General features: G+C 46.6%; 1 protein-coding gene across 1 annotated transcript in view; it reads left to right on the top strand.

The window, feature by feature from the left end:
- The first annotated feature begins 6,963 nt into the window (after positions 1 to 6,963).
- The window catches only part of AFAP1L2 (actin filament associated protein 1 like 2), a 68,062-nt gene continuing 56,005 nt past the window's right edge, over positions 6,964 to 19,020 (top strand). The window contains exon 1 of the mRNA XM_030453485.1: positions 6,964 to 7,092. Coding sequence (XP_030309345.1) covers positions 7,077 to 7,092 — 16 coding nt within the window. The 5' untranslated portion in view covers positions 6,964 to 7,076. The remainder of the gene's footprint in view (positions 7,093 to 19,020) is intronic.

The following is a 19,020-nucleotide window of genomic DNA, read 5'->3' as shown; positions in this document are numbered from 1 at the left end:
TGTCACCACTCCAAGCTGCAGCACTGTAGCAGCTGAAGGTGGGAGCAATTTCAAGCCACCTTCCTCGTTGGTTGAACTGTGGTAGCTTTGTGCTGAGAACCAAACACAACAACAACAACGACTGCATTTTGTGGATGGCCAGGGAGGAACTGGGGGTTAGGCAGAACCTGCACTGAACAGGCCCCTGGACAAGGTCTCATGATGTAACTTAATACTGAGAATTACTCATTAGCAGAAACCTCTTCCTGTAGCAGGAACCCACATGTGGCCTCCCTTTATCTATCTGGGGGGAGGACCAGAAAGGGGTGGTCTGAGAGGGACAATAGACACTTGGATATTCACCTCCCACCCCACATCATCTCCTGTGGTGCATCTCTGAGCTCCCAAGGGATGGGCAGACAATGGCCTGGATGGACAGAGGCCTCAGGCCCTACAGGACACTCTTTGCTTCTTCCACTTGTGCATGAGGTGACATGTTTGCCATTGCCTAACTTAGCCAGTGGTGACCCGACTGCCCCGTGCCCCTGGGTGACTTGCAGTTGCTTCCCCTTTCTGGAAAACCCATTTCTGGGCACCTAGCCTGCAGTGTGAAACAGCCTTTGTGTGATATTTTGTCAGCTTCAAATAATTGAAAAAAGCCTGCATAAAGTCCTAATTGTGTCACAGAACAGGCTCTTCAGTCATCCATCTTCCTATTAAACTTGTGAATTTCAGCTACTCAGCCCTGTTGGAGTTATTTTCCCCTTCCCCTCCTTCTTCTTTTAAGCTTCTATTTATATTCTCTCAGTTGTCTCTGCCAGAAGATCTCATGTGGATACATTAGGCCTTTTCAAAAGGAAAGTTGGATTACAGCGATTTTTCTCCCCGTAGGACACAACAGCTTCATCATTCATAACAGAGCAATACACTATAACTTCATTATAGATGGCATGAAGCTGCCCTATTTAAACAGAATACTTAATGATAGTCAGGCAGGCAGGAGAATTCAGCTCCACTGGTCTACGTGGGAAAAGGGAAACTGCATTTTTTTTTGGTGTTTACTGAGGCAGATTTCTTGACTCTTAATTAAATCTCTTTTCACAGGCACAACAAAAAAACAACCAACCAAGCAACCAGAAAAAAAAAAAAAGTAGAAGGTTTAACTGAGATGGGTGAGATGTTTCCTGGTGGTTATTACACTTTGGCACGTAACTTGACATACCCTAACATCTAATATTAATAGCAGAAGTGGGGACTGGGGGGGAAGCTTGGACTCCTCTGTAGTACTTAGGCTCCACTGAAGCAAATTCCAGTGTGTGGGTGCTCTCCTGCAAGGACCACAGGTTCTTGTTCTTTTCGCTTTCCCTCTTGAGCAGCACTGACCTCAGAAGTGTGCTCTGCTTATTGACCTTGGCTGAGTAGAAGTGGTTTAGGCCTAAAGAAAAGCTACAGACTGAAAAAAAATCTCCTTTTTGGGAAAATGCCAGGAAAAAAATAGCCTTCTGTGAGCTGAGTTGACATCAGACCATAGTTTGTGGTGATAAGGGGGGAGGCTTAAAACAATGCTAATGAAAATGTAGCAAGATGCAAAAATTAATGTTTTCCCATATTTTGATAAAATTAGCTTTTCCTCTCACATGGGTAAGTTTTAGTGGTGCTGAAAGATGCCAAGAGTTCAGCTCTGTCAAGCCAAGTCCTCCATTGGCAGCTTGATTCTCCATGCAGGGATTTTTATATCAGCTTGGGAGAAATTTTGCTCAATATCGCTTTATTAGTAAAATCTGTAAGCTTGGATGAAGTTTCTAATATTGGATTTCTCATCCCATCCCCTCAAAACCATGGGCCACAGCTAATTTTGTATCAGAAATCCATAGCAAAACCTCTTAGGAAGCTGAAAGCTGTGTCCTGTGGCTCCTGGAGTGTTAAACACTGGAAGACAGAGCATTGGTAACCGATGAGGTCTGCTGGTCTGAACATCCCCGTGTGGAGTTTGGAAGAGAAGGGAACAAAGAATGCTTTTTACTGGTATAGAACACTGTCAAAGGAAAGCTGAGGGGCTTCCCTGAAGAGGGGAAAGAGTCTGGAGGGGAAAAAAAGTATAAGGAAGAAATGGCTCCATGAGGAACAAATGGGTGTTGAGCGTACTGCCCAGTCAGCACATCTCAAAGTTTGGCCAGCAGAAGGTATTCTATCTGTCAGGGGAAAGAAAACAATTCATGCTATTAGAGTTCCCTGTAATTTGGTCTAGAAACAGTTTGGATTCAACAACTGAAGAGGAAATGTCAAAGAATGGGAAGCCAAGAGAAGCTCATCAAAAAGACATCTGGTCCTGCTGTCCTTAATGGGAAATCCCTGCCTCCCTCCAGCCACCCTTCCCCAAGCTCTTTTGAAACAGTTAATGGCTGAGAGAATCCAATACATTGCTGGAATGTATCAGCTCGAAGCCTTTGTATAGCTGAGCAGCTAAACAGCTCTGGTTTTGTTTGTATTAGGGCTGATTGTCTTGCCTTTCCTTGGTGAAAGTCAGAAGTGGTTGGGCAGCAGTCAGTGGAGCAACACCAGTGTGAGGCCATTTTCAGCTGGGGGGAGAATTTGGTCATCTCTTTCAAGGCCAAAATCATCAAGTGAAGCAAAAAGACCTCAGAAGGGACACCCATGGAGAGGATGCTTGCACATCTTGTAAGGTGAAGGATTCTTGTCCTGTTCTCCAGCAGCGTACTCACTGCTCCTTCACTGAACAGCTTTGCTTGGGTCTGTTTAGTTTGAGGAAGAGGAGGCTGAGGGGAAGACTTCATTGCTTTCCTTAACTATCTGAAAGGACATTGTAGAGAGGTTGGTGCTGGTCTCTTCTCACAGGTAATTAGGGAGAGAGCAAGAGGGAATGGATTCAAGCTGCAACAGGGTAGATTTATACTGGACATCAGGAAAAAATTCACAGAAAGAGAGGTCAGACACTGGAAGAGGCTGCCCAGGGACATGTTTGAGTCCCAATCCCTGGATGTATTTGAGGGTCATTTAGATGTGATGTTGCGGGATATGGTTTGGGGGAGAACTTTGTGGAGTAGGGATGATGGTTGGACTCTGTGATCCCAAGGGTCTTTTCCAATCTGAAAGATTCTATGATTCTGTGGACAGTCTTGCTACCCCAGAGGGTGACCTGTTTGCCTCTCTGATGTTTCTGGCCCTTTCTTTACTGCTGAGCTCTCACAGGATCTATGCCAGTGCCTTCCTGGGACCAAGGGACTGGTCTGGTCATCTATAAAGCATCCATGAAAGTTATTTCTGTGAGGCAGACATTTCATTCATCCTTAACATCTGCCTGCAGTAAGCCACAGGACACTGTCATGTATCACATAAATCATGTTCTAGGGGCTTGAGTGGCTCAAGGCTCCAGCATGGGGTTCAGTCTTTGATCATACGAATCAGGACAGTTAGCAGAGACCAGTTATTTAAATCTCCCTGTGGAATAAACAGGGTCCTCAGTTCAATTTCCCAACACCAAGGTAAGTGTCACAACAATAATATTAATGAAGCAAACTGCACCTGTTTAGTGACACTGTTCGGGTAAAAGAAAAGAGCACATAGCATAGTATATGTATAAAAGTAAGCACCAAGATCATATTTCTGCACAAGGTTTTTAGCAAATTATTATAATTGTTTATAGAGCTTTGAAATTTATACTTGAGTCCATCTCTGTTTCACAGCATGCAAAGTGCTAAAATGACAGGAGGTAAGGCCAGAGAAGCAGAATCACATCAGCTGAAAGCCACGACGTGGTACTTGAGAATTTCAGCCAAAGGTAATAATCTCACCAGCAGTCAGACTGCCTATTAATGCAGTATGAATACGCAGGGAAAGAAACATTAAAGCATGTAATCAATAGGATGATCCTCTGCACTGAAGGACAGGATGTCAGCCACTTAAAAGAAGACTCGAATAGCGTGAGCTTGGCCCTCAAGGCTTGTCACACCTGAGTCATCACTAATAATCATCATTAATAATATTCAGGAAAAAAAGCAAGGAACACATGGGTACACAGATTTATGTTATTTTATTGGCTCCAGGAAGCTCCATCAGGAGAACCAGCACACAAGTATTTACTTTAGTTGAGCCCAATGGAAAAGTCTAGACTTCCCTGACACTGGGAATATTAGTTCCACACACTAAGCAGAGTCTGAGTATTTCCCAGTTTCACTAAAACCTGCAGCACAACTGCTTGTTTGAAAAAGAGTATTCCAACGTATTTTAGGTACTTCCTACTACAAGAGGAAGAGGACAAACAGGAAGAATTTGTATTGCTCTGGCATTAGTATTTGCCTCGTTGCTACTTGCCCAGCAATTGCCATGGGGCTGTCTGGCAGTCCTACGATTCCAGAGCATCTTTATCCTGGCTGAGAAGGGAAGGAAGGAACAAGTAGGGGATGTAAAGTCTCTGGGTCCTGAAAACAGGAATCACAGGCATCTTTCAAATAATCTTTAATTATTGTGTGTAACTGGTATTATCCTTAATTAGTCTTACTGAATTCAGAATGACTACTCACCTGCTTCAAGATACAAGCACGCTTCAAAAGCTTGCAAAATCAGGGCCTACCCTCCTAGATTTTGAAAGCTAGAGCCAAGAAGTAGCTTGAAAGAGCTTTAAGAGAAGTATCCCTGTGTGACAGATATTTATTTCTCCCGTTTTCTTTCCAGTTACTGAAGACTGCTCTCTGCCTGCTGGATCCAATGGGTCAGACATATGGCTTGCCTGCCTTTTTGTGCTGTAGTTATGTACTGGCAAGAGATGAGAGGTGGTCCAGCTTCCAGTTCTTTGAGTGGCAACAGCCCTTTACCAGAACTTGTTCTTGTATGGAAAGTTGCCCTGCAGCAAAAGTCACTTTCTAGTTCAACCAGACACAAAGATTCTCTGAGAGTTGTCACCCCCATTAAACACAGTCAGGGAGGGTAGTGGCAGGAGGGAGAACTCAAGGACCTGGTGGATGACAGGGCAGCACAGCTTCTCACTTCCCCTGGGAGCCAAAAGTGCCTCCTTAAGACTCTTTTGACTCTAAGATGTAAAGAGAGCCATATGGTGAAGTCTTGGGGTTTTTCTACATACACAGCACTAACAGTTCCAGGGGCATTGGAACACGGATGTCAATGGTCTGTGGGCTAACAGGTCAGAAATTGGGAGATAAAGATTCTGTGCGCTTTTGTTGCCCTCTCCTTGGTGACACTATGACTCAGCTATTGCACAGAAATAATGATTATCCCCCTGCCACCTTATGCAGATGGGTTTGTGGAAATTACCATTTGTGAGTACTCCAGGCTCTTTAGATGTGAGTTGATGGACAAACACTTGACTTGCAGAGCAGAGTCCATATGCAAGGGACTATGTGGTTTGGGGAATCCACCTCTCTGCCCTGCAGCTCTCTGCAATAAAAGATTCATCTCCATTACAGGCCACACCACCATCTTCTGGGCCACACTCAAAACCCACAGCCAGGCCCAAGCTCCCTTTTTCTCAGACCTCAAAGCCTGTGTCCCATTGAGTGTCAAGGCAGTAGGATGAGGATTAAGCTCAGAACAACATAATCATTGTTTGACCATGGTGTGGCCCCCATCCTTCAGTGGAGGGAGGACTAGATCTTCACATACAGAAACAAAGGATATGGCTCTAATGCATGATGCAGAGATGACTTCTGTTTCCTTACTTTTCAGCTCCAAGGAGAGCTGTTGATTTTCTAGGTAGTGGAGTTGCCCATCCTTGTCAGAGACCTGGCTTCTCCTCTTCCAGAAAGACCTTGTAACAGGCAGATATGTATCCCCACATTGATGGTTTAACCTTATTTCTCAAGAGAAATCTTCTTCCATAGTCCTTATGTACCCTCTCTATTGTAAGTTCTGATGTTTTTATTTTTTATATCATAGAATCAAAAAACTATTAAGGTTGGAGAAGACCTCTAAAATCATGAAGTCCAAACAAATCAACCCAACACCAGCATGCCCATCAGAACATGTCCTGAAGTGCAAGTGTCTGTGTTTGTTTAATGCCTCCAGGGATGGTGATTCCACCACTTCCCTGGGCAGGCTGTTCCAATGCTTGATCACTCTTTCAGTAAAGAATTTTTTCCTAATATGCAAAAAACCTCCCTAGCACAACCTGAGGCTAGGGAGCCTCATTAAATAATAAATACTAAATTCCTACAGTATCTCCAAATTACTGGCCTTGGGACAGATTGTCACTTGTACCCTATAGTGAGATTAGACTGGATGCCCATGTCCATTTGCTATTATTGGACTACTTTTCATGTGCTAGTTCTGCCTGTGGTGGTGGGAGTCAGGCAAGGAAAACGTTACAGGAAGAGGGACATCTTCCTGGGAGATCTGCTCTATCCAGGTGGCAGCCCCTACTAGGAAGCCACTGGGAAGGGAGAAGGCAAACTCATTGCTGCGGATTACATCCAGCACTGCTCCAGGAAGGGGGGAGGAGAACCGGAACCTTTCAGCCCGCCAGTCCAGAGCAGGTCAGAAGATGGGTCGCTGGTGACTCCTGCCTGGGGGTTTAGCACCGGGATCCCCCGGGACCACACACAACTGTCCCGGGTGACCACAGCTTTTCTCTCAACGTGTCCCAACCTCCTCTGCAACTAGATCAAACCCCAGGGACCAGACTGAGCACCCCCATGCACAGCGTTGGGGAGCAGCAAGGAGTCCCAGGAGCCACCCCACGGCCTCAGCCCATCACCCCGGGCATCCTCCTCATCCTGTCACTGGTCCCAACCCTCTTTTCCCAGGGGAGCGGCAGCCGGAGGGACCCTACTCCGTGGGGCGGGTCCGTGCCGCGCCTTGCGGGACAAGGCGCGGAGCCGATCGATCACCGATCCCCGTCTCCGGATCCCAGATCTCCATCCTTGACCCAGGTCTTCGAGTCCCCATCCCACAGCCCCGATCCCGGCCAGCTACGCGGCTCCGGGGCGGGGCGGGCGGGGCGGGGCGGCCCGGGCCGGCCGGGGGATCCGGCGCTGCCGGAATAAGAGGCTACGGGAGCGCGTATCGGAGCGGAGGTAGCGTTGTGTCCCGGAGTTTCTCTGGGCAGGGGGTGGGCTGCAGCCCCCATGGATAAATACAAAGGTGAGGCGGGTTTTTAGATTTTTTTTCTCGTTTTTTTTCACCGGGACCGCCACTCTGCCCTGCCCGCCGGGGGAAAGGGGTTGGAGGGTCTCCGGAAGGGAGACAGACCCCAGACCTACTGGTACAAGGCCGTGGGAAGGCGCGGCGGGGTGTGTTGCTCCGGTGATGGTGATTCCCGCGAGTGGTACCGGGGGTCAGCTCCGGAGGGGTCTGGGGGTCCCCTCGAGAAGGGCTCCAGCTCGGTTTCGGGAGTTGTGCGTGGGTATTGTTGCGTGAGTGGGACAGGGCGGGGGGTCCAGCGAGGGCGGAAGGTGGCCAGCAAGTGGGGACGGGAGCTGAGAGGGGACCTCCGCGAGTGGGGATGGGGACCAGAATGTCCTGAGTGGGGCTGCGATCTGATGGGGCCGGCGCGGGAGCGGCTCCCGCCGGTGGGTGCGGGCGCTAAGGGAGGTGCGGGGTCTTGAAGTCCCTCTGTACCTGTCCCAGCCTTGGACGGCGACCGAAGAGTGCGGGAGACCTCTTGATTTTCACCGTCTCCGAACTGGGACTGGGTTGTTTTTTTTTTGCCGCTTGCAGCATTTTGTGTCGTTGTCTGGAGGCACTGAATTTGCCTAACGTTGCCTGCTCCGTCTTTCTCCCTAAATTGCCCATCTGCATGGACTTCCTACCCTCCCAGGCTTAACAGGCACGACATTAAGCGTCCTGTTTTCTAAATGCAAATAGGTTTGGTGGTTTGGGAGAGGGCAGCTGAGCCGCCTCCCTTGCTTTCTCTCTGGCAGATCTCAACCGGGCTGGTGGTCACCCACGGGCCATTTATTTCCCCACGATCAATGGCTATGGCACTTCCTCTGTGATGCTACTTGGTCATTATAACCCAGAATGGCTCATCTCGGATCTGTGGTGTTATGGGCACACTTGGAAACTTCTCAAACTTCCGTGCTCCTTGGTGGCTGAGGAGGCAGGAGGTGGGGTGAGGTGTCTGGGGTGAGGTGTGGGACACTCCGAGCTGTGTGGATCACTCTGCAATTTCTGCTCCTGCTAGTGTGTAAAAGCTTCCCCTGGAGGAGGTGGGTCCACCACTTGCGTAGCACAGAATAAGTGCACCAAATTTTACCTGCTGAGGGGTTATGTGGCTCTCTTTGTAGCTGCTGTGCACCTTATGGAGCTTGAATACTTGAATGAGGAACTTGGTACTAGACAAGTATATTCCTGCCCAGCCCCATTTGGACTTGTTACTATTAAACTTGAAAGGTTTGGTTAGACCTCAGAAGATGCATTGCAGCTAACAGCCCTTGTTTCCTAATCCTCCTTTGGTGGGGATTTGATATGTCAAAGGATCATATTATGTGAAGTTAACTTTTGCCAGGAGTGTGTATATTTTTTGCTATGCTAGTACTTTAACATTTTGACAGAGCTGGCACTGTGCTGCTTGTTGCAATTTCATTCTTTTTGTCCTTACAATCCATCCTTCACGAGCCTGATAAGCAGAACAGTAACACACTGCAAAAATAATGTTGAAGATCATATTACAAGTCAAATACTGTGTAGTTTGGTTGGTGGGGTTTTTTTTTGTTTGGGTTTTTTTTTGGTTTTGTTTTTTTGTTTTTTTCGCAAGGTCTGTACCATTCCATTCATTTCCAGTAGCGAAGCAGTAGATTCATTAGGATTCAGCTATGTTTTGTATATTGTCTTTTTAAATATGCACACTGCTCCCTCAGAGCAGCGAGGCTGTGTTCTGCACATGTGGAATGAATAACAAGTGCAACTGATTGCAGAGCCTTGCCAGTCCTTTTTGTGTGAGTGGTAAGGAGCCTGGGAGGGGGTGTGCATTAATGAGGGGAGGGAGGCAGCACCCTGATGGCTGCAGGTGATGACAAGAGCTCCTTTGGTGGGTGGGACATGTCCCGAGTGTGATGGGGATGGTTGGTGACACCTGGGGCTGGTGAGGCAGGTAGGGGGGAAGGGTAGGGCTCAGATGGGGCAGAACCAGTGGGAGTTGGGGGTCCTGAGGAGCAGGTGGAGAAAGCAGGCAAATAAGTTGTTAATAAGCAGGGAAAATGTGGCTGTTCTGGTGGGGATAGCTCTTTGCTGCCATGGCTAGGATAGGGAGACTTCATCCTTGCTGCTAGCCGGGCCGAGTGGTTGTGCAGGGAAATCCTGTAATGACAGAGAGGGATGGACTCAGGGTTGTTGAGCAATGGGCTGGTGTTCTGGGAGGAGGAATGTGTCTAAAAGATCTTTCTTGTTACTTAAGAAACGAAGGTTACGAGCATCAGCACACACAGCACTTCTTTCCTTTAAACCCAGGCAGGGTTGTGCTTTAATCCAAGCTCTCATCTGTCAGGCACAAGAGGTGTCCCTCCTGTTTCAAAGCCAGGGTGAAGCTGCCACAGGAATCTGGTTGGGTGGAGGGTGCAGGGCCAGGTAGAGTGTCAGCCTGGGAGGTCAGAGTTGGTGGCTGGCAGGGTGGCACCTGTGGAGCAGAAAGAGCCCAGGCTGTTGGACTTGTGTGGTGGGAAGGGAAGGAGGGATTGTGAAACTCTCCTGGGAATTGGTTTCCTTTCCCAGCCTCTGCAAATGGGAATGTGAGGCCAGCTGCATAGGAAGATGTAGACTTTTGACTCTTGTTAGACTATTAAAGCTGTGAAGGTCTTGATGTGTGGCAGGGCTTTTTATTTTCCTATCAGGCAACAGTAAGGAGTGTCTTCTCCCACTGGTGAAGATGCTGTTTAAAATCCACCCTCTCCCTGTGATTGAGGAAATCTATGTGAGGTGTAAGGGGCAACAGATCTCCAGGGGAGTGAGGGGAGACCTGTGGGGACCAGAGGACAAGCACGAGTGAGGGTGCTGGCTGTACCCACAACTACAAAATGACAAGGTCAAAGCTGCTTACTCCTGCTCCTCCTCTGTTTCCTGCAAGCATTCTCTTTCCTCCTCCCCATATGTTTTATATATTAATATGAGTATAAATGAGTATATATTTTTATATTAATACTATATAATAAATTTATTAAAAGTGATGTATTAATATTAAATATTGTATATTGTATTCAAATATCTAAAATTAATATTTTGTATTTAAAATATGAATATTTTACATTTTGAATATGAACTGTTTCATCTTGTGCTCCCTGCTAGAGTGGTACCATGGTTCCTTGCCCACTCTGTTTAATGTGCCTGGCAGGTCCATGGCCAACCATCTCTTCAGCTTCTGCAGTGGAGGAGCTGAATGCACTGTTAGTGATGAGGGGTCTGTTGGTGGCACCCTTACTCCCCCACCATCCCTGTCAACTCTTCTCAGACCAGCTCCTTGTCACCACAGCCACAGGTGATTCTTTCCCAGTGGTGCAGCCTCATGTGTGCAGTCTAAGATGTCACTTGATGTGAGCCTTGAGAGGTTTGTAAGATTATTATTTTATTTTTAATGTCTTGGAGCTCCGTAATGGAACTTGGAGTGACTTGGAGCCCAGTTCTTCAAAGAAAGGTGCTTGGCGTTCTTTTTTTACTGTCTTTGTTGAGCAAATAAAAGCTTTGTGCCTCTTATCTGAGGGTCTTCTAGGGCTCTGCTGGGCATTGACAATGTTTGTGAGGCTTCTTTGAGGAGACAAATATTGTTTGTTTCTGGAGAAGAGATTGATTATTTACAGAAGCCAGCAGTTCAGTTTTGATAAGGATTAAAGTGGTGACTAGGTAAAAGACAAGGTGTTTGCCTGCTAGTTAACATGTTTTAGCTGGGAGAGGACAGGGGTGTGGGTCTGCCTAGGACTTTGGCACCTCTTCTTATTAAAAAGTTCTTGCAAATACAAGAAGATAGGCTTAGGATTAAGCCACAAAGTGGAGACATGAATGAAAGACATGAGCCCTGGTAACAATCCAAGGCCCTTTATAAACTCTTGTTAATGAGTCAGGAACGGATTGATTCACATTAGCATGATCTAGGCTCTATACAAACATATGTGGTTTCTCCTCAGCTGAGGATCAACACAGCTGTTGTGTTTAGCTAATTGTCTTGGTGTAATTGGCAACTGAAGAAAACAGAGCAATGTACTGCTCTGTACCAAATCCAATGCAATTTTCAGCTGCTGGAGCCTTCTTTGAAATACAGATGAAAACTAATGTCCTGCATACCCCTAACTTTTACAGTAACTCACTTATATAAGTTTTGGGGATGGGAAGGGGCTGTTGCAGACTGGGCAGCAGGAGCACAGAGTAATTCACTCAGCAGGAAATTAGGAGAAACCTTTTTCTGTGACTGTAACAGCAGCCTGTCTCAACTGGACTATACTGTGCCCAACCTACCAAGCCATCCTATGCACTGTCACTGCCAGTATATTTCTGTCTCTTCTAGCACAGGTTGCTTTTCTTATTTGAACATAACACCTGGTGATGCTCCGAGTTGTACTGGGTGCACATGAGCCTCTCCCTGTGCTCCAGACCAGGACAGGCTCAGTGCATATGGGCATGAGATCCAGATGGATGTTGCCTTCAGTCCTGTTTGAGCAGGAATGGCCCCTGGAGTGTCTGTGTGAATTCCAGACCTGGGGGTGCTCCTTTTGCTGCTCACAAAAGGTCTCTGGGGCTTGGTCCTTCTCCTGACCATGAGCAGCAGGAATGCAGAGGAGGCAGTACCCCTGTGGTTCCTGCCACTGCAGGGGCTGTGTCACCACCAACATTGCCAGGAGCCTGCTCCTTAAAGCCAGCAGTGCTCACAAGCACTGAGCCTTTTGAGCACCTGGGGTGCTCCTGTGGTGCATTCCCTGTTTGCTCTGGTGGTGCTGACCACTGTCTCAGGCAGGTCTCACTCTTGTCCCTCGGTGCACCTTTGCTGCTCCCTGTGAGTGCTGTGCCTGGCTGAGGACCAGAGATACCATGTGAATGAGTTTGTTGGGCAGGGGGTTTCCCTGATCATTTTCATTGAACACCCACAGCCCAGGAACACAGAGTGTCTGTGCAAAAATGCTTGTTCCCCCTTTTTTTTTTTTTTTTTTTTTTTTGAGGAGCATGGTTGGCTCTTTCAGTTCCTAGCAGTGGTGCTGGGCTGCACACAAAAACACTGCTGGCTTTTAAATCTGAATGCTGGGTACCTGCTTAACTAAATACTTATTTGCCTCCACAGTGTTTCCATCTCACCGTAGAGCACATATAAAGGATCTAAATGGCTTGACTGAATCCCATAAGATTTTATGGCAAAATCTAGGATCTGGAGCCGGAGCTCCCTAATTTGTGGCCAATGCCTTCCTTGCAGCCATCCTGCCGGAATCAGGGGAAGCTAGGGATTCTCTTGAAGTCTCTGTTAACCCAGATTAATCTGATGAGTCCTCTGGAAAGGCATCTGAGGTAGGGGAGTGCATCTTCAGCAGCAACCAGAATGCCTAGAGCTGTAGGGGACATGGTGGGGAACAAATCAGAGGTGGATCTGTGATAAAAGGTGATGCAGAGCATGTGTACCTGGAATGTTCCTCTGCAAAGCTGCTTGGCTGAAGCACAGATTCATACCCAGCAAGTAAACTGGGATCCTGCAGTCACACAGCCAGTTTGACAACCTGTGTGTTGTTGTTTACTTCATCTTGGAAGTTGAGTCATTTGTGCTGTTCTTTTGGGTCAGCAGACAGGACAGACTGGTCCAGTCTGTGCTGTAGGCTTTCAGCAGAGCTCTGTGGATCAGGGATGTGCCTGACATGGCCTTGCTCCAAGGAGCTGCTGATACAGGTGCAGATACAGGCAGTTTCTGGGCTGGAACTGCTTATCTGGCTCTGGTTTGGGGATGGATTGGTAATTGAACAGGCAAGTTCCCTGGCAGTAGCTGGTGAAGGGTATTTTCCTTGTAAGAGATCTGCTGCAGTTTGAAGAAGTTTGGTAACTTCTTGCTGTATGCTATGGTGCATAAAACCTTGTGTCATCAGGAGGAATAACTAAAACTCACAAAAGAAAAAATCTGTTGAGAAGTATTCAGTGGAAAGACAGCGATCTCCCTGTACCCAAAGTTCTTACTAAAAAAAAAAAATTAATAAATTAAAGTACTTGAATCCAGGGAGCAGAGCTTTGGGAGGGAAAAAAACTCTCCAAAACAAACATAAGTTGGTAAGGGTGGCCAGAAGCACCAAGCCCTTTGAGAAGCTGCAGTGAAGCCAGGTTGGTGCTGTGCCTGCACTCACCCCTTCTGTGTCCCTCAGCTTTTGGTCTGAACCTGGCTTCCCCTCCTTGGCCGCAGCCAAAAGAGACAATAACTGGGGCTGAAAGCTCTGAGGGCAGTAAAACTGTGGGCTGCTGGGCCAGGATGAGCATGAGAGCAGCTGCTGCTAAAGGAGGTGCCAGCATGGGAGGGTCTGGCTGTGGTGGCTGCTGCAGGCGCGGATGCAGCAGTGGGGTCAGTGGTGGCAGCACAGGACCCACAGTGCTGGAGGGTGCAGCAGAGGAGAGGCCTGGGAGCTGTGCTGGTTTGGTGTAAAGTTCAAAAGATGAGGGTCAAGACTCACTAAAATACTTTTTTAAAAATTTATTTATTTTCTTTTTTTTTTCTTTTTTTTCCCCTGCTGACCTATTGCCTTCTTTGTGGGCAGGATTCCATAGAAAGCACATCTGAGGATGGTTTGGTGTATTGGCAGCATTGTCTTTGGATATAAACAGCTCTGTCTGGAAGTAAATATCTCAGAATTAAGGGATCAGACAAACTCCCACATAAAATACGGACTTTGCCACTTGCAATTTAATAAAATCCAGTATTCCCCCCCCTTGGGTGGACTCTGCTCTCTTTCTGATGTCTTTTTTTTTCAGAGTTTTTTTCTGGTTTGTTTGGTTTTTTTTTTCCCTTTGGTTCTGCTTAGGATAAAAGCATAGTGCAGGACTTAGAAAAAACCTGGCAAATACAGATCCACAAGCCTTCACTGGCAGTTCAGCCTGTGGGCTTCTCATTTCTGAGTGTAGGAATCTCCTGAGATAACTGGGAGAAGGCACCACCCACAGCACTGAGGAGGTAGATGTATAGAGTTTTTTCTCCTGCTTTGGTGACCTGGGAGACCGATTCTTTTTTAAAAAATACATTTAGTTTCCTAATCTTGCTAATAGGTAATGTATCTAGGCTTCCCAGGGCTGGCACTGAGTTTGGGGTGTAGAGGTGGGCAGCTCAGCTGTTGGGATGCTGTTTCGAGAAGTTTGCAGAATCCTTTGGCAGCAGTGCTTTGAAAGAGGTGGGTCTGAGCCAGGAGATTCCTGCTGCTCATGCTTAAGTCGTGGCCTGAGCCCTTCCCTCTTGGACTGAGTTAGATGGAGAGTGAGTCTGGGGCTGCTGCAAGGAGGGGATCTCCTTCCTCCAGCCTGTGCTCTAAGGCAGGTGGTGAGGGGAAGCATCTGTGCAGCCTCCTGTGGGCTCTGATAAGGTATCTGCAAAGAAATCTCTGATCCCAAAGTCACTCTGCAGATCTCATCGTTGCCATTCATCACTATAAAGTATGACAACTATTAAGGCCTGGGAAGTAAAGCCTGGCTTGCAGAGAACCCGAGTTGCACAAAGTTTTGTTATGTCACTGGTGGCTTTATCTGAAAGCCTCACCACAACTGTGTGTGAAATGTGGAGCTTTCTTCTGCTGAGGAATGCAACCGAGCCAGCTGCAGCCCCAGGAGCACTGTCCATTCCATTTGTCATTTCTGTGGGATAAGCCTGTCCATGTGTCTGGTCAGTCCCAGTGCCAAACAGCTCTTGACTTCTGATGGTCCCACTGTGAATGGGTTGAACTTGGTACTCGTGCAGAGATGCTGCTTGGTGTCTGCTGGTTACAGGGATGCAGTTGCAGCAGTTAGGTGACCACCACTTGTGACAGCAAAATATCACAGATGCAGATAGAAATTTGGGTTGTCTTGATAGGTAGAGAAGTAGCACACCCAGACTTCTGTAATGGCTTATGACAACTGGAAACTGGGACATCCATCCATCCATCAGCAGCTTCATCCCTGCTGCTTGCCTGGGAAGCATGTCCTGTCTCCTTTGTTTAGATACAATGTCTTCAAGGATATTTTACGTTTTATTGCAACCTCTACAAATCTGCCTGGTAGTAGTTCTTGACTGGTAGGGTCCCCTGCTATTTTTATTGTCATGCTTTTTAGACTTGACCATTGCTGTGGGGTGTACAGAATCAGGCAGAGGGCTGGGCTTCTAATGTACAGTTCCACTTCTGCTATAGGGTGTTGCCTGATCTTGGCTGATGCTGAAATATGATAAAGCCCTGCTGGAGAAGGGAACTGCTTGCACTAATTGGGCTCAATCTACAAAGCAGCTGAGATGTCTCTACCTTGCTGTAGTAAGCTGGGCTGAGGGGTGGGATGTCCATGCATCTCATCTAACAGCTTTCTGGTCCCTGTTAGGAATTCAGGGTGCACATGCTTGTGGGCAAAGGCAACTTTTTGTGCTAAATAAAGCTGAGTTGTGCATGAAACTGTATGAACCAGGCCTGAGTGGAGATGTGGTGCAAAAGCAGTCAGGCAAGAGTGTGGGCCAAGAGCCATCCTCTTAAGCCTGAAGCCCCAGAAGAGCTGGCCTCACACCAAGGAGGGTGCCTCTTGCTCAGACAGCTGCTGCTGAAGGGGTCTCAGGTTTGCTGTTCAGCACAGTGTCTACGTGCTTTTTCTCCTGATTTTTTTTTTTTTTTTTTCAAGCCATGTGTGTGTCTTGCCTCATCTGGAGCATGTTGCAGTTGTGCCTGGGGCTGAAAGTGTAATCAGTGCTGGGGCTGCAGGCACTTTTGGAGTTCAACAACCTCACCTGTCTCATGGCATGAGGGTCACAGGTACCCAAAGCAATGGACCCACACATTTGTGGAATGTGTGTATGAGTGTTCTGGGTGGTTTTGGTTTTCTTCCTACCCAGTATTGGTGCTCCCCACTTGCTGCTGTCTCACTCCCCTGTGCAGCAAAATTGGAGATGAATGCAGTTGTTGATGTTCAGCCTTTGCCCAGTCATCACATTTCTAAAAGCCAGTGACCTCTGGAACAATTTATCCCTGCAGGGCAACTTCTTGTGTGCTCTGTCTCTTTCACCCCACCAATTCATCTGGCAAGACCCATGAGAAGTCTATAGGAAAATATGAGGACTTGCTTATCATGATGGTCATAACTGTTACTGGATTCTTCCTGTATTTAACAGTCACACTGAAGATTTAATAGCACAATCCCACATCTGCACACCAAGCATGCACGTAGCTTTTCTGCTGATGAGGATCTGTCTTGTATGTGCTAAGGAGCAGCCCAAAGGTTTTCTGAGGTTTGCAGTGACGATGCACTCACCTCAGTACAAACCTAGAAGGTCATGTTTCCTCTTACTGGAAAAAAACAGAAGTCAGTTACTGAACCATTTAGCAAAGCAATGCTTGTAAATTATTTACTCAAGTTAAGCATGGTATTATTTTATATTAGCACAGGTTCTCATCCCTGCCTCAACTGTATCCCAATTCCCCTTTTCCAGTACTATTACAGGATGCACACAGATGTATCCATGCATAGTGTGTCTCAGGTTTCTCTAAGGAGCAGGGCCAGCTGATGATACTTAGTTGCCTAGATGCTGTGTCAGCTTAATTTGCTGCATCTAGAGCTTTGAAGTTGTTCCTCTAGTGAGGAAATTAGGTTGTCTTTTTGTCTTGGAAGTTAGGTTGTCTTTTAGGTGCTGAAAGGAATTATTGGTTTGGTACTGGTTGTCTTAATGCAATACTGTACAGACCCTGTAATGGATTAAACGGTGTTGGAAACGTCTTAATGCTTGTGAGCATGGCTTGGCTTATATCTGAGTCTGCGTGAACTCCAAGGTCTTGTTCTAGGACAATTCCTCTGTTTTCTACATCATTCTTGAGTGTTATTCCATGTGCTAGCTTTACTCCTGATTTCTCCTATATTAAGTTGTAACTCTGTCTCTGATCCATAGCTATTAAGATGCTGTTAATGTGGTCTGTCATCTGAGCTCTTGGATCATGGTACTCAGTTGATTTAATCACCTGTATATGCCAAAACACCCATCAGGTCTGTTTAACTGGGTTACACTGGCTTCTCCTGCCAGGATAAACTGACAGTACACAAAGCAGAACAGACCTGGGTGAGGATGTAGTTGCTGTAAGCCTGTTTCTGTAAGCACTCTGCACGAGTTAAACTACAGCAAACACAGTTTTCAGATCAGGTTGTGAGAACAGATGTTGTCTCTGAGTGTAAAAGAGAGGTCTATTTCTGGAAATTAAAGTGGGAGTTTGCAGGGTGAGGGGAAGCAAGATGGCAATCAGAATCCTTATACATTATCCTAAAGGATGAATTCCCATGTCTGGCTGAGAAAAGAAATAAATGCTTTCTAGACCCAGGAGGCTCAGCATTCCCAGAACAAAATGATTTATTTTTAATTCAGCTAGTTCACTTGTAGCTCTTAAACCATAAGAGCAATGACAGTTTTATTATACTGCTTAGAAATGAGTGCAGTGAGCTTGGGGTGATGCTGAGGTTGAAAATCCTGGGATGCTTTAAGGAAAGGCATATGGATACACCCACCAGCTGTGCATCTGCAAGACCTGTGAGCCCAGCCCAGCCTGAGCCCAACCAGGGTGCTGGGGCAGCACCCAGAGGCAAGGTTTGACTGGCTGAAATTTTGTGTTAAACAGCACAGGATTTCATGTTCGTGTTTCTTTGGACTGGCTACGTCAGCTTTCCTTCAATTCTTTGGCTTAAATAATGACCTCCCCCTAAGGTTATGTGCTGATTTATTTTTTTTTCTTTCATTTGCTGCTGATATAATTTCAGCTGTGGTGAGTCTTTTATTCTCATGCCGATCAGTTACAAATCCCACAGGAATGTTGAAACCACCAGGAGCACAGCCACGTAGGTGTAGAGCACAGAAAATGGTACTGAGGGTCTGAAGATCATTCTTAGTTTGTCCCATTAGTGGTGGGCATGTAGTGAAGTGGAATATTGTCCTTAATGCAGGCTGGGTACTGCCTGAAGTGAGCATTACTGCAAAGCCAGGATAAGAACTGTGGGCTGTTGCTTACGGCTTCCAGATCACACATTCTTACATCAGCCAACTGCTCAGTGTCTCCATTGAGAAATGTGTAGGTCTGGAAGATACTCCAATGCTACTTTTTTTTTTTTTTCTTTCTTCTTTTATGCAAGGTATTCTTATAATATTTAACTCTGGTCAGGCTACCTCACACTGCTCCTGATTAGCTGCAAAATCTTTGCAGTTTGCTTTTGTTCCCATGCTGGATCGAAGTTTTTGTTGGAAATGTTCTGTTTCCAGCATATGTTCTTGTTTTTCCTGATAAACATGGATGTCTGCTGGCCCACATGAGGAGGAGGTGGGGAGGGCCAAATTAATTCCTGGTGTCACTCCAGCGTAGTAATTGGGCTGACCATAAGGGTCAAACCCATCTAAGATTTATGTTGGCTTTACTGCAAGTTTTACCAGTTTTTGGTTTTTTTCTAACACCAGTTTGTTTCTTGTTATTGATCCCTTCCTTAACCATTTATTTGACAAAACTGATGAAGATGCCTTTGACACGTCAGGAAATCTACATTTAACGTTTAAAAGCTTGTGGTAGAGGAGGAATGTAGAGCTGGAAACTGCTTTGCCAAACAGAAACACTAAGGGTTCCGGGTGCTCATAGCAGAGACACAGCTGACCCTTGCTCCAGACATCATTATTTGAACCATGAAGGATGAGGAGGCTCTACCAGACTGGAGACATGCTTTATGGAAATGTAGCCAAATCAGCTGTGGAGATCTCAGCAAGGGCTGAGGGCTCTGGAGCTGCATAGTGGAGCTTCTGGCACTGCAGCACAGACTCTGCTGGTTCACGACGTCCTCAACTTCTCTGATGCTTTGGGCTGAAGCTTCTTCAGCTGCTGATGAAATGCTGCTCATGAGAGTGTTTGTTAACCCAGATTCTGGGTTGGAATTTCAAATTTG

The sequence above is a fragment of the Calypte anna genome, chromosome 6, assembly GCF_003957555.1.
Source record: "Calypte anna isolate BGI_N300 chromosome 6, bCalAnn1_v1.p, whole genome shotgun sequence".
NCBI classification, from domain to species: domain Eukaryota; kingdom Metazoa; phylum Chordata; class Aves; order Apodiformes; family Trochilidae; genus Calypte; species Calypte anna.
Note: the sequence above shows the minus strand (reverse complement) of the source record. Positions and strands in the feature narration are given on the sequence as shown.